The sequence below is a fragment of the Scyliorhinus canicula genome, chromosome 8 (genome assembly GCF_902713615.1).
Source record: "Scyliorhinus canicula chromosome 8, sScyCan1.1, whole genome shotgun sequence".
Classification (NCBI taxonomy): Eukaryota; Metazoa; Chordata; class Chondrichthyes; order Carcharhiniformes; family Scyliorhinidae; genus Scyliorhinus; species Scyliorhinus canicula.
Genome location: NC_052153.1, coordinates 196,752,943 through 196,768,975, shown reverse-complemented (window position 1 = coordinate 196,768,975; position 16,033 = coordinate 196,752,943). Strand labels below are relative to the sequence as shown.

The following is a 16,033-nucleotide window of genomic DNA, read 5'->3' as shown; positions in this document are numbered from 1 at the left end:
AAATGAGAGATTGAAATGGCAGGATTAGGGAATCATAGATGATGGGTGAAATTGTGAGACCAGCTAAGATGAAAAAGAAAAGTAAGATCGATGGACTCAAAACTGATGAAGCTTTGGAGGAATATCGGGAAAGTAGGACAAATCGCAAACGTGCAATAAAGAGGGCTAAAAGAGGTCATGAAATATCTTTGGCTAACAGGGTTAAGGAAAATCCCAAAGCCTTTTATTCATATATAAGGAGCAAGAGGGTAACTAGAGAAATGATTGGCCCACTCAAAGACAAAAGCGGGAATTTATGCGTGGATTCAGAGGAAATGAGTGAGAATCTTAATGAGTACTTTGCATCGGTATTCACCAAGGAGAGGGACATGACGGATGTTGAGGCTAGGGATGCATGTTTAAATACTCTAGATCATGGCGGCAAAAGGAAGGGGGAGATTTTGGGTATTCTAAAAGGCATTAAGGTGGACAAGACCCCAGGACCGGGTGGGATCTATCCCAGGTTGCTGAGGGAAACGAGGGACGAAATAGCTGGGGTCTTAACAGATATCTTTGCAGCATCCTTGGGCACGAGTGAGGTCCCAGAGGACTGGAGAATTGCGAATGTTGTCCCTTTGTGTAAGAAGGGTAGCAGGGATAATCCAGGGAATTATAGACATGTGAGCTTGACGTCAGTGGTAGGCAAACTGTTGGAGAAGATCCTGAGGGATAGGATGTATTCACATTTGGAAGAAAATAGACTTAACAGTGATAGGCAGCATGGTTTTGTGCAGGGAAGGTCATGTCTTACAAACCTAATAGAATTCTTTGAGGAAGTGACAAAGTTAATTGATGAGGGAAGGGCTGTAGATGTCATATACATGGACTTCAGTAAGGCTTTTGATAAAGTTTCCCATGGCGGGTTAATGGAAAAAGTGAAGTCGTATGGGGTTCAGGGTGTATTAGCTAGATGGATAAAGAACTGGCTAGGCAACAGGAGACAGAGAGTACTGGTGGAAGGGAGTGTCTCAAAATGGAGAAAGGTGACTAGTGGTGTTCCACAGGGATCCGTGCTCGGACCACTGTTGTTTGTGATACACATAAATGATCTGGACGAAGGTATCGGTGGTCTGATGAGCAAGTCTGCAGATGATAGTAAGATTGGTGGAGTTGCAGATAGCGAGGAGGACTGTCAGAGAATACAGCAAAATATAGATAGATTGGAGATTTGGGCAGAGAAATGGCATATGGAGTTCAATCCAGGCAAATGCGAGGTGATGCATTTTGGAATTCAAGAGCGGACTATATGTTCAATGGAAGAGTCCTGTGGAAAATTGATGTACAGAGAGATCAGGGAGTTCAGGTCCATTGTACCTTGAAGGTGGCAATGCAGGTTGATAGAGTGGTCAAGAAGACATACAGAATGCTTGCCTTCATCGGACGGGGTATTGAGTACAAGAGTCGGCAGGTCATGTTACAGTTGTATATGCCTTTAGTTAGGCCACATTTGGAATACTGCGTGCAGTTCTGGTCGCCACATTACCAGAAGGATGTGGATGCTTTAGAGAGGGTGCAGAGGAGGTTCACCAGGATGTTGCCTGGTATGGAGGGTGCTAGCTATGAAGAAAGGTTGAGTAGATTAGGATTGTTTTCGTTGGAAAGATGGACGTTGAGGGGGGACCTGATTGAGGCCTACCAAATTATGAGAGGTATGGACAGGGTGGATAGCAACAAGCTTTTTCCAAGAGTGGGGGTGTGAATTACAAGAGGTCACGATTTCAAGGTGAGAGGGGGAAAGTTTAAGGGAAATGTGCGTGGAAAGTATTTTACGCAGAGGGTGGTGGGTGCCTGGAACGCTTTACTAGCGGAGGTGGTAGAGGCGGGCACGATAGCGTCATTTAAGATGCATCTGGACAGATATATGAACGGATGGGGAACAGAGGGAAGTAGACCTTGAAAAATAGGGGACAGGTTTAGATAAAGGATCTGGACCGGCGCAGGCTGGGAGGGCCGGAGGGCCTGTTCCTGTGCTGTAATTTTCTTTGTTCTTTGTTCTTATTACAAATGTGTAGGTCTTGTGACCGAGGAAGTATTACTGCCAGTGTGAAGGGTTATAGAATGTGTTAGTACTGGTACAGATATCAGAATGTGTTAATGGGAGAATCACAGTCAGTGCTCAGTGAAAACAAAACTAAAGAACATGTGAGAGATGACCCAGTGAGGTGGGGGAGGAGGTATTTGCATCGGGACAAGAAATGTTTGGCTATAAAAAGGGTTGAAGGTGGAGGGAAAGGTCCCAGTCTAAAGTTGTTGAACTCAATGCTGAATGTTCCTCGACGTAACGTGCCTAATTGGAAGATGTGATTCTGCTCCTGCAGCTTGCGCTGGGCTTCACTGGAGCATTGGAGCAGGCCAAGGGTGGACATTTGGGCACAAGAGCAAGATTCTGAGTTAAAATGGAAAGCAGCAGGAAGGTTGGGGGTCATGCCTGCGGGCTCAGTGAACCCAGTCTGTGTTTAGTCTCCCCAGTGTCGAGGAAACTGCATTGGGAACAGCGAATGGAGCAGACCAAATTGATGGAGGTGCAGGTGGAATGTTGCTTCACCTGGAGCCTTGAGCGATGAGGGGATGTGAAGAAGAGCCATATGGACTCGAAACGTTAACTCAATAATCCTTTACCACAGATGCTGCCAGACCTGCCGAGATTTCCCAGCATTTTCTGCTTTTATTTCCGATTTCCAGCATTCACACTATTTTCTTTTATGTAACATAATTTAGGAGCCCACCTGTTTTACAGTCCATTGAGCCACCATGAGTAATGATTCAGAAAAAAAGACCATTTCCCTGACTCGTTGATCCCAATGTTGGATCTATACATTCAGCTAACTTTTTGATGAACAACGCATTTCATTTATATGAAAGAAGAGTTTCATACTTACCACAGGTTGTGATAGTGCAACAGGAATGATCAGAGTTTGCAAAGTGAATGGGGACTTCACCATGTTTATTACATTTTGGAGGAGCGGGGCATTTCGATTTATCACAGGAAAACTGATGAGAGGAAAAGAAAATTGAGAATATTTAAGCCAACACTATGCGTTCTATGTCAATGAGCATCAGAATTGAATGATGGTATTGTAAGACCTTGTTCACAGTTAATATCGGGCAATATTCAACCAAATCAAAGTGAGTTTGGCAGGGTGTTATAAATCGGTGTTTTGGATGAGATCCACACTGGTATTCACCCACATTTGGTCATTTGGAACAAGTAGGTTAGACCAGGGAAACCCAGTGGATGTGGTCTATCTGGATTTCCAAAAGGCCTTTGATAAGGTGCCACACAGGAGGCTGCTGAGTAAGGTGAGGGCCCATGGTGTTCGAGGTGAGCTACTGGCATGGGTTGAGGATTGGCTGTCTGACAGAAGGCAGAGAGTTGGGATAAAAGGTTCTTTTTCGGAATGGCAGCCGGTGACCAGCGGTGTCCCACAGGGTTCAGTGTTGGGGCCGCAGCTGTTCACCATATATATTAATGATCTGGATGAAGGGACTGGGGGCATTCTAGCGAAGTTTGCTGATGATACGAAGTTAGGTGGTCAGGCAGGTAGTGCTGAGGAAGTGGGGAGGCTGCAGAAGGATCTAGACAGTTTGGGAGAGTGGTGCAGGAAATGGCTGATGCATTTCAACTTGAGAAAATGTGAGGTCTTGCACTTTGGAAAAAAGAATCCAAGCATAGACTACTTTCTAAACGGTGAGAAAATTCATAATGCCAAAGTACAAAGGGATCTGGGAGTGCTAGTCGAGGATTCCCTAAAGGTAAACATGCAGGTTGAATCCGTGATTAAGAAAGCGAATGCTATGTTGTCATTTATCTCAAGAGGGTTGGAATATAAAAGCAGCGATGTGCTACTGAGCCTTTATAAGGCTCTGGTTAGGCCCCATTTGGAGTACTGTGTCCAGTTTTGGGCCCCACATCTCAGGAAGGACATACTGGCACTGGAGCGTGTCCAGCGGAGATTCACACGGATGATCCCTGGAATGGCGGGTCTAGCATATGAGGAACGGCTGGCGTTCCTGGGATTGTATTCATTGGAGTTCAGAAGGTTAAGGGGAGATCTAATAGAAACTTACAAGATTATACATGGCTTAGAAAGGATGGACGCAAAGAAACTGTTTCCGTTAGGCGAGGAGTCGAGGACCCGTGGGCACAGCCTTAGAATTAGAGGGGGTAAATTCAAAACAGAAATGCGGAGACATTTCTTCAGCCAGAGAGTGGTGGGCCTGTGGAATTCATTGCCGCAGAGTGCAGTGGAGGCCGGGACGCTAAATGGCTTCAAGGCAGAGATAGATAAATTCTTGATGTCGCGAGGAATTAAGGGCTATGGGGAGAATGCTGGGAGGTGGAGTTGAAATGCCCATCAGCCATGATTGAATGGCGGAGTGGACTCGATGGGCCGAATGGCCTTACTTCCACTCCTATGTCTTATGGTCTTATGGTCTTATTTGTTTGGGCCTTGTGGAGTTTCTCCCTGGTCCAGCCCAAACTTAGAAATGTTTCAGCAGTGGGGAGATGAATGCGCCGGCAAGACTGGCTCCTCAGAGATTGGGCCGTCATTTTGGAAGGGCGACCTGATCCCTAAATGAGTCTGAGGGACCCCCACACTCTCCACCCACAGATAATGACCCTGCCTTCACACATGGGCATTACCCCACCCCGCTATGTGGTCGCCCAGGGGCCCTCTTTTCAGGCCTCCCCACCCTTCCCTTTGGGTCCCTCCTCTCAGGACCCCCACCCATCAGCCCTCCTACCTGAATAAGCCCCTATCATACCCACACCTCAACCCCCCCCCCCCCACCCCGCTGATCTCCCCTTTTATGAGCATGGCCCCCCTCAGGCGTGTCCCTTGGCAGTGTCACCCAGTGACACACAGGCTCCTTATTACTACCATCCTGCCAGCATGGCAGTGCCAAGGTACCAAGGCATGGGGAGTGCCAGGGTGCATCCCTGCCCTGTCCCCCACCACCCAGTGGTCTCCAATAGCCTGGGAGCCTTGGTGAACCTGCGAAGAAGACCCAAGGAGTTTGAGTAAAGGCAAGCAACCAGCAGAGGGCAGCAGAGCAGAGCTACTGATGAGCTGTTCTGGGGAAATTTGCATACGTGCAGTGCGGTCAGCCTAAGTTGAAGGTGGTTTGTGGAGGGGCTGTTGGCAACTGACAGTTAAACCCGAAACACTTTGTGAGTGTTTCCCACCCTACCTCCTCCTCTAACCAACCCCCCCACCCCACGGTGGTTGGGAAGCGGGAGCAGGGGCCTGTCGTGAAGGTGAGTGAGTGCCTTTAAATTTGCTTACCTTTCAGCGGGATCAGGGTTTGAGGTAATATCAGGTAAGCTCTTCCTTTCTTTTTCTTTTTCTTGTTTTTTTTAATCTAGAGGGGATGTCAGGGAAGGCAGTACAATGCTCCTCCTGCAGAATGTTTGAGGTGAGGGACGCCGTCAGTGTCCCTGCTGATTTCATCTGTGGGAAGTGCACCCAACTCCAGCTCCTCAAAAACCGTGTTAGGGACCTGGAGCTTGAGCTGGATGAACTTCGGATCATTCGGGAGGCAGAGGGGGTCATAGATAGGAGCTTCAGGGAAGTAGTTACACCAAAGACTGGAGATAGATGGGTAACTGTAAGAGGGACTGGGAAGAAGCAGTCAGTGCAGGGACCCCCTGCGGTCGTTCCCCTGAGTAACAAGTATACCGTTTGGATACTTGTGGGGGGGACGACTTACCAGGGGTAAGCCATGGGGTACGGGCCTCTGGCACGGAGTCTGTCCCTGTTGCTCAGAAGGGAAGGGGGGAAAGGAGTAGAACATTAGTAATTGGGGACTCAATAGTCAGGGGCACAGATAGGAGATTTTGTGGGAGCGAGAGAGACTCACGTTTGGTATGTTGCCTCCCAGGTGCAAGGGTACGTGATGTCTCGGATCGTGTTTTCCGGGTCCTTAAGGGGGAGGGGGAGCAGCCCCAAGTCGTAGTCCACATTGGCACTAACGACATAGGTAGGAAAGGGGACAAGGATGTCAGGCAGGCCTTTAGGGAGCTAGGATGGAAGCTCAGAGTGAGAACAAACAGAGTTGTTATCTCTGGGTTGTTGCCCGTGCCACGTGATAGTGAGATGAGGAATAGGGAGAGAGAGCAATTAAACACGTGGCTACAGGGATGGTGCAGGCGGGAGGGATTCAGATTTCTGGATAACTGGGGCTCTTTCTGGGGAAGGTGGGACCTCTATAGACAGGATGGTCTACATCTGAACCTGAGGGGCACCAATATCCTGGGGGGGAGATTTGTTAGTACTCTTTGGGGGGGTTTAAACTAATTCAGCAGGGGCATGGGAACCTGGATTGTAGTTTTGGGGTGCGAGAGATTGAGAGTAGAGAGGTCAGGAGCACAGTTTTGACTTCGCAGGAGGGCGGCAGTGTTCAGGTCTGTGGTTTGAAGTGTGTCTATTTCAATGCCAGGAGTATACGAAATAAGGTAGGGGAACTGGCAGCATGGGTTGGTACCTGGGACTTCGATGTTGTGGCCATTTCAGAGACATGGATAGAGCAGGGACAGGAATGGTTGTTGCAGGTTCCGGGGTTTAGGTGCTTTAGTAAGGTCAGAGAAGGGGGCAAAAGAGGGGGAGGTGTGGCGCTGCTAGTCAAGGACAGTATTACGGTGGTAGAAAGGATGCAAGATGGGGACTGTTCTTCCGAGGTAGTATGGGCTGAGGTTAGAAACAGGAAAGGAGAGGTCACCCTGTTGGGAGTTTTCTATAGGCCACCTAATAGTTCTAGAGATGTAGAGGAAAGGATGGCGAAGATGATTCTGGAAAAGAGCGAAAGTAACAGGGTAGTTGTTATGGGAGACTTTAACTTTCCTAATATTGACTGGAAAAGATATAGTTCGAGTACATTGGATGGGTCGTTCTTTGTACAATGTGTGCAGGAGGGTTTTCTGACACAATATGTTGACAGGCCAACAAGAGGTGAGGCCACTTTGGATTTGGTTTTGGGTAATGAACCAGGCCAGGTGTTAGATCTGGAGGTAGGTGAACACTTTGGAGACAGTGACCACAATTCGGTGACCTTTACGTTAGTGATGGAAAGGGATAAGTATACCCCGCAGAGCAAGAGTTATAGCTGGGGGAAGGGCAATTATGATGCCATTAGACATGACTTAGGATGTGTTGGTTGGAGAAGTAGGCTGCAAGGGTTGGGCACACTGGATATGTGGAGCTTGTTCAAGGAACAGCTATTGCATGTTCTTGATAAGTACGTACCAGTCAGGCAGGGAGGAAGGGGTCGAGCGAGGGAACCGTGGTTTACCAAAGAAGTGGAATCTCTTGTTAAGAGGAAGAAGGAGGCCTATGTGAAGATGAGGCGTGAAGTTTCAGTTGGGGCGCTTGATAGTTACAAGGAAGCGAGGAAGGATCTAAAGAGAGAGCTGAGACGAGCAAGGAGGGGACATGAGAAGTCTTTGGCAGGTAGGATCAAGGAAAACCCAAAAGCTTTCTATAGGTATGTCAGGAATAAAAGAATGACTAGGGTAAGAGTAGGGCCAGTCAAGGACAGTGGTGGGAAGTTGTGTGTGGAGGCTGAGGAGATAAGCGAGATACTAAATGAATACTTTTCGTCAGTATTCACTCAAGAAAAAGATAATATTGTGGAGGAGAATGCTGAGACCCAGGCTATTAGAATAGATGGCATTGAGGTGCGTAGGGAAGAAGTGTTGGCAATTCTGGACAAGGTGAAAATAGATAAGTCCCCGGGGCCAGATGGGATTTATCCTAGGATTCTCTGGGAAGCCAGGGAAGAGATTGCTGAGCCTTTGGCTTTGATTTTTAGGTCATCATTGGCTACAGGAATAGTGCCAGAGGACTGGAGGATAGCAAATGTGGTCCCTTTGTTCAAGAAGGGGAGTAGAGATAACCCAGGTAACTATAGGCCGGTGAGCCTAACGTCTGTGGTGGGTAAAGTCTTGGAGAGGATTATAAAAGATACGATTTATAATCATCTAGATAGGAATAATATGATTAGGGATAGTCAGCATGGTTTTGTGAAGGGTAGGTCATGCCTCACAAACCTTATCGAGTTCTTTGAGAAGGTGACTGAACAGGTAGACGAGGGTAGAGCAGTTGATGTGGTGTATATGGATTTCAGTAAAGCGTTTGATAAGGTTCCCCACGGTCGGCTATTGCAGAAAATACGGAGGCTGGGGATTGAGGGTGATTTAGAGATGTGGATCAGAAATTGGCTAGTTGAAAGAAGACAGAGAGTGGTAGTTGATGGGAAATGTTCAGAATGGAGTTCAGTTACGAGTGGCGTACCACAAGGATCTGTTCTGAGGCCGTTGCTGTTTGTCATTTTTATAAATGACCTAGAGGAGGGCGCAGAAGGATGGGTGAGTAAATTTGCAGACGACACTAAAGTCGGTGGAGTTGTAGACAGTGCGGAAGGATGTTGCAGGTTACAGAGGGACATAGATAAGCTGCAGAGCTGGGCTGAGAGGTGGCAAATGGAGTTTAATGTGGAGAAGTGTGAGGTGATTCACTTTGGAAAGAATAACAGGAATGCGGAATATTTGGCTAATGGTAAAATTCTTGGTAGTGTGGATGAGCAGAGGGATCTCGGTGTCCATGTACATAGATCCCTGAAAGTTGCCACCCAGGTTGATAGGGTTGTGAAGAAGGCCTATGGTGTGTTGGCCTTTATTGGTAGAGGGATTGAGTTCCGGAGCCATGAGGTCATGATGCAGCTGTACCAAACTCTGGTACGGCCGCATTTGGAGTATTGCGTACAGTTCTGGTCGCCTCATTATAGGAAGGACGTGGAAGCTTTGGAACGGGTGCAGAGGAGATTTACCAGGATGTTGCCTGGTATGGAGGGAAAATCTTATGAGGAAAGGCTGATGGACTTGAGGTTGTTTTCGTTAGAGAGAAGAAGGTTAAGAGGTGACTTAATAGAGGCATACAAAATGATCAGAGGGTTAGATAGGGTGGACAGCGAGAGCCTTCTCCCGCGGATGGAGGTGGCTAGCACGAGGGGACATAGCCTTAAATTGAGGGGTAATAGATATAGGACAGAGGTCAGAGGTGGGTTTTTTACGCAAAGAGTGGTGAGGCCGTGGAATGCCCTACCTGCAACAGTAGTGAACTCGCCAACATTGAGGGCATTTAAAAATTTATTGGATAAGCATATGGATGATAAGGGCATAGTGTAGGTTAGATGGCCTTTAGTTTTTTTTTCCATGCCGGTGCAACATCGAGGGCCGAAGGGCCTGTACTGCGCTGTATCGTTCTATGTTCTATGTTCTATGTAGGTGCCATTACATCTAGTCCACGTGTAATAACGGCAAAAAGTAAAGAAAGGGGAAATAACCCCCCACTCCACTCGGGTCAGCTCTTCCTAGTTACCCTTTGACACTCTGCTCACCTTTGTTCTGCCATTCACACATTCTAACTTCTTTCTGTGCCACTATCAGCTCCTTTCTTAGCCTTAATCACTCCCAGTCACATTCCTTTTGTATTTCTCTCCACAATATCTTTGTCAATGTCTACCAATCACTGTCCCTTTCTCCAGCCCACTACCCCACACCCCCCACCACAATCTGACCCCATTTCCGGTTCTGGAGCTTTGACAAAGAGTCATCCAGACTGGAAACGTTAGCTCCCTTCTCTCTCCACAGATACTGCCAGACCTGCTGAGATGGTCCAGTATTTCCTGTTTTTGTTGCGACCTGGATCTGAAAGCTTACTTTGAAGGAAGGTTGACAGAAAGACAACCATCTGAAACAAAGACTCTTTTTCCTTTTACTTATGTTTTTACGCTGCTCACTTCTCTGTGTTTGTATGTCTTGTGTGTGCGTGTGTGTGTGCGTGTGTGTGTGTGGGTACGTGAGTGCGTGTGTGCGTGTGTGTGCGTGTGTGCGTGTGCGTGTGTATGCGTGTGTGCGTGTGTGTGTGTGCGCGTGTGTGTGTGCGTGAGTGTGTGCGTGTGTGCATGAGTGTGTGTGTGTGTGCGTGAGTGCGTGTGTGCATGTGTGTGCATGTGTGCGTGTGTGTGTGTATGCGTGTGTGCGTGTGTGTGTGCGTGTGTGTGTGTGCGCGTGTGTGTGTGCGTACGTGAGTGCATGTGTGCGTGTGTGTGTGTGTGTGCGCGCGTGTGTGTGTGTGTGTGCGTGAGTGTGTGTGCATGAGTGTGTGTGTGTGTGCGTGAGTGCGTGTGTGCATGTGTATGCGTGTGTGCGTGTGTGTGTGTATGCGTGTGTGCGTGTGTGTGTGCGTGTGTGTGTGTGCGCGTGTGTGTGTGTGTGCGTACGTGAGTGCATGTGTGCGTGTGTGTGTGTGTGTGCGCGCGTGTGTGTGTGTGTGTGCGTGAGTGTGTGTGTGCGTGAGTGTGTGTGTCCGTGAGTGCGTGTGTGCATGTGTGTGTGTGTGCGCTTGTATGTGTGTGTGTGTGTGTGCGTGTGTGTGGGTGTGCGCGTGTGTGTGTGTGTGTGTATATAGAGGATGGGGGAAAGTCAAAATGGTGGATTAGGAACTCGGTAATAGTTGACCAGCTGTATTTGCTGTATATTTCATTACAATAAATAAAGTTGTAATAAATAAACAGCAATTGTGTTTAAACTCACAAACCCAGTGACTGTAATTATTATTTTTTAAAAATAATTTTTATTCAGATTTTCACAAAATATCAATAACAGAAAATATTAACAAAAAACTAAAATATTAACAATTAAGAAAAACAACAAAGAACAAACCCCCCCCCCCCCACCGTTAAATAAAAAAAGAAAGAGATTAACACCCGTCATAACCAAAGAACACATGTACACGCCCCTCCAACCCAACCCACCGAAAGGCCAGGCTGCTGCTGGCCTTTTTTTTTCTTTCCCCTACCGTTCCGCCAGGAAATCCAGGAAAGGCTGCCACCGCCTGAAAAACTCCTATACTGATCCCCTCAGGGCAAATTTCACCCTCTCCAATTTGATGAACCCCGCCATATCGTTGATCCAGGCCTCCACGCTTGGGGGCCTCGCATCCTTCCACTGAAGAAGAATCCTCCGCCGGGCTACTAGGGACGCAAATGGCAGAACACCGGCCTCTTTCGCCTCCTGCACTCCCGGCTCCACTGCAACCCCAAATATTGCGAGTCCCCAGCCTGGCTTGACCCTGGATCCTACCACCCTCGACATCGTGCTTGCTGCCCCCTTCCAAAATTCCCCCAGCGCTGGGCATGCCCAAAACATATGGGCGTGGTTCGCTGGGCTCCACGAACACCTAGTACACCTGTCTTCGCCCCCAAAGAACCTACTCATCCTCGTCCCGGTCAATGAGTCCTATGTAGCACCTTGAACCGTATGAGGCTATGCCTCACACGTGAAGAGGAGGAATTCACTCTCTCCAGAGCATCCGCCCACGTCCCCTCCTCAATCTCCTCACCCAGCTCCTCTTCCCATTTACCCTTCAGCTCCTCCGCGGCCTCGCCTACCTCCTGTATCACTTGGTATATGTCCGAAATCCTCCCCCCTCCAACCCACACCCCCGAAAGCACCCTGTCCTGGACCCCACGTGGGGGCAACAGAGGGAACCCCACCACCTGCCGCCTGGCAAACGCCCTTACCTGCATGTACCTAAATATGTTCCCCGGGGGGAGCCCAAAATTCTCCTCTAACTCACCTAAGCTCGCAAACTTTCCATGTACAAACAGGTCCCTCAACCTCCTAACACCTGCCCTGTGCCAACTCAGGAACCCACCATCGATTCTCCCTGGAACAAGCCGGTGGTTCACCCGTATCGGGGACCCCATCGCGACCCCCACCTCCCCCCTGTGCCATCTCCATTTCCCCAAATTTTGAGGGTAGCCGCCACCACCAGGCTCGTAGTATACCTCGTTGGAGGGAGCGGCAACGGCGCCGTTACAAGCGCCTCCAAGCTCGTGTCCACACAGGACGCCATCTCCATCCTCTTCCATGCTGCCCCTTCCCCGTCCATTACCCACTTACGCACCATCGCTGCGTTGGCAGCCCAATAGTACCCACAGAGTTTGGGCAGCGCCAGCCCCCCCCCCTATCCCTGCCCCGTTCCAGGAACACTCTTCTCACCCTCGGGGCCCCGTGCACCCACACAAATCCCGTAATACTCCTGTTGACCCTCCTAAAAAAGGCCTTCGGGATAAGGATGGGGAGGCACTGGAACAGGAACAAAAACCTCGGGAGCACCGTCATCTTGACTGACTGCATCCTGCCCGCCAGCGACAGCGGCAGCATGTCTCATCTTTTAAACTCCTCCTCCGTTTTGCTCCACCAGCCTAGTGAGGTTAAGCTTGTGTAGGGCCCCCAGTTCCTGGCCACCTGGACTCCCAGGTACCTAAAGCTCATCTCCGCCCTTTTTAGTGGGAGCCTACCAATCCCCTCCTCCTGGTCCCCCGGGTGCACGACGAACAGCTCGCTCTTACCCAGGTTGAGCTTATACCCTGAGAAATCCTCAAAGTCCCTGAGAATCTTCATCACCTTCGGCATTCCCCCCACTGGGTCCGCCACATATAGCAATAAGTCATCCGCATAAAGCAACACTCGGTGCTCCTCCCCACCCCGCACCAGTCCCCTCCAGTTCCTCGACTCCCTCAACGCCATGGCCAGGGGTTCAATCACCAACGCAAAGAGCAAGGAGGACAAGGGACACCCCTGTCTCGTCCCTCGGTATAACCGAAAGTACTCCGATCTCCTCCTATTCGTGGCCACGCTCGCCATCGGGGCCTCATATAACAACCTCACCCATCTGATAAACCCCTCCCCAAACCCAAACTTTTCCAGCACCTCCCACAAGTACCCCCACTCAACCCTATCAAAGGCCTTCTCCGCGTCTAGCGCCACCACTATCTCCGCTTCCCCCGCTACCGCCGGCATCATAATGACATTCAAGAGCCTCCGTATGTTGGTGTTCAGCTGCCTTCCCTTCACGAACCCGTCTGGTCCTCGTGGATGACCCACGGCACACAGTCCTCTATCCTTGTGGCCAAGATCTTCGCCAACAACTTGGCGTCTACATTTAACAGCGAGATCGGCCTGTATGATCCACACTGCAGGGGGTCCTTGTCCCGCTTAAGGATCAAGGAAATTAGCGCCCGGGACATAGTCGGGGGGCAAACCCCCCCCCCCCCCCCCCCCCCCTCCCTTGCCTCGTTATAGGTCCTAACCAACAGGGGACAAGGCAGGTCTGCATACATTTTATAGAATTCGACCGGGAACCCATTCGGCCCCAGCTCCTTCCCCGACTGCATGCTCCCTATCCCTTTGACCAGCTGCTCCAGCTCAATCGGCGCCCCCAGCCCCTCCTCCTGCCCCTCCTCCACCTTCGGGAATCTCAGCCGGTCCAAGAAGCGCCCCATTCCCCCCCCCCCCCTCCGCTGGGGGTTCAGACTGATACAATTCCCCGTAAAAGTCCCTGAAGACCCCATTGATGTCTGCCCCCCTTCGCACCACATTCCCTCCCCTATCCTTAACTCCACCAATCTCCCTGGCTGCATCCCGCTTACGGAGCTGATGCGCCAGCATCCTACTCGCCTTCTCCCCATGTTCATAAACCGCTCCCTGTGCCTTCCTCCACTGAGCTTCCGCCTTTCTGGTGGTCAGTAAGTCGAACTTGGCCTGAAGACTGCGCCGCTCCCCCAGCAATCCCTCTTCTGGAGCCTCCGCGTATCTCCTATCCACCCTCACCAACACTCCCACCAGCCTTTCCCTCTCTCTCTGCTCCCGCCTCTCCCTATGGGCTCGGATGAAGATCAACTCCCCTCAAATGACCGCCTTCAATGCCTCCCAGACCGTCCCCACTTGAACCTCCCCATTATCATTGGCCTCCAGGTACCTCTTGATACATCCTCGAACCCGCCCGTCCACCTCCTCATCTGCCAGCAGCCCCACCTCCAGGCGCCAGAGTGGACGCTGGTCCCTCTTCTCCCCCAGCTCGAGGTCCACCCAGTGCGGGGCATGATCCGAAATGACTATCGCCGAATATTCAGCATCCTCCACCCTCGAAACCAGCCCCCTACTCATAATTTAAAAATCAATCCGGGAATAGGCCTTATGCACATGGGAGAAGAATGACAATTCCCTGGCCCTCGGCCTCGCAAACCTCCATGGGTCCACCTGTCCCATCTGGTCCATACCCCCCTCAACACCTTAGCCGTCGCCGGCCTCCTACCCGTCCTGGACATGGATCGATCCAATGGGGGATCCAGCACTGTATTGAAGTCCCCCCCCCCCCATTATCAGGCCCCCCATCTCCAGATCTGGAATGCGGCCCAACATGCGCCGCATAAAACCCGCATCGTCCTAGTTCGGGGCGTATACGTTCACCAGCACCACCCGCTCCCCCTGCAGCTTGCTGCTCACCATCACATACCTCCCGCTGCTGTCCACTACCACATTTGATGCCTCAAACGGCACCCTCTTTCCCACCAGGATCGCCACCCCCCGATATTTTGCATCCAGCCCCGAATGAAACACTTGGCCCACCCATCCCTTCTTCAGTCTAACCTGGTCCGCCACCTTCAGGTGCGTCTCCTGGAGCATGGCCACGTCCGCCTTCAGCCCCTTCAGGTGCGACTCCTGAAGCATGGCCACGTCCGCCTTCAGCCCCTTCAGGTGCGACTCCTGAAGCATGGCCATGTCCGCCTTCAGCCCCTTCAGGTGCGACTCCTGAAGCATGGCCACGTCCGCCTTCAGCCCCTTCAGGTGCGTAAACACATGGGCCCGTTTGACCGGCCCATTCAGTCCCCTCACATTCCAAGTTATCAGGGGGCTCCCTGCTCCCCTCCCCCACCGACTAGCCATAAACCTTCCCCTGCCTGCCACTGGCCAGCAGCCCCCGCTCGGCCCGTTCCCCACGGCGGCAAACCCCCATCTCGACCCCCTCTGCATACTCCAGCTCCTTCCTGGCCATTCCAGCAGCAACCCAGTACCCCCCCCCCCCCCCCAACCCCCCCCCCCCAAACCCACACCCCCCCCCCCCACCCCAAGCTAGGACCCCTCCTAGCCACGTTACTCCCTCCATATACTCCTGTAAGTCAGCTGACTCCTGTTGACCCCGGCAACTCCCGCCACTCCTCCGACCCCTCCCTGCATGGGGCTACCCCTCCTCCCAGTGCCCACCAGCAGGCTCTCCTCCTCCCCCCACCGCTCTCACGCGGGAAAAAAAGGAAAAAAAGCCCGTGCTTCTCAGCTCCAACCCCGCCCCCATCCACCCTCAGCGCGGGAAAAAGCCCGCGCTTTCCACCTGCCCGACCCCGCCTCCTCTAAGGCAGCTCCCATTGTCGGCCCAAGCCCTTCGCGGGGCCCCAGCCCCCTTCCCACCATCAGCTCCCCACACTACAATCTACCCCCCACCTCGAGCCCATCCACCGAACCCAGACAATGCCCCACCCGCCCTGAAAACCACACAGAACCAGCATTAAACAGAAAGCCCCCCCTCAGAAAATAACACAGTTACATACAGACCCCCGCACCCAACCCTCAACTTCTCGGCCTGCACAAAGGCCCACGCCTCCTCCGGGGACTCAAAGTAAAAGTGTCGGTCCTTGTAGGTGACCCACAAACGCGCCGGCTGCAACATGCCAAACTTGGGCCTCCTTTGCTGTGTAGCCCCGCCTTCGTCCGGTTGTACCCGGCCCTCCGCTTAGCCACCTCCGCACTCCAGTCCTGGTAGATCCGCACCACCGCGTTCTCCCACTTGCTGCTCCGTTCCTTCTTGGCCCACCTGGGCGCACACTCCCAGTCAGTGAACCGGTGGAACCGCACCAGCACCGCCCGTGGTGGCTCATTCGGCTTGGGCCTCCTCGCCAGTATTCTGTGGGCCCCCTCCAGCTCCAGGGGCCCCTGGAAGGACCCAGCTCCCATCAGCGAATTCAGCAGGACGACGACGTAGGCTCCCAAGTCCGACCCCTCCAGCCCCTCCGGGAGGCCCAGGATCCGCAAATTTTTCCGCCTCGACCGGTTCTCCATCTCCTCAAACCGCTCCTGCCACTTTTTGTGGAG

At 51.5% G+C, this 16,033-nt stretch overlaps 1 protein-coding gene across 1 annotated transcript in view; it reads right to left on the bottom strand.

The window, feature by feature from the left end:
* The window catches only part of LOC119969956 (von Willebrand factor-like), a 117,207-nt gene that overhangs the window by 84,094 nt on the left and 17,080 nt on the right, over nucleotides 1–16,033 (bottom strand). The window contains exon 3 of the mRNA XM_038803922.1: nucleotides 2,919–3,030. Coding sequence (XP_038659850.1) covers nucleotides 2,919–3,030 — 112 coding nt within the window. The remainder of the gene's footprint in view (nucleotides 1–2,918; nucleotides 3,031–16,033) is intronic.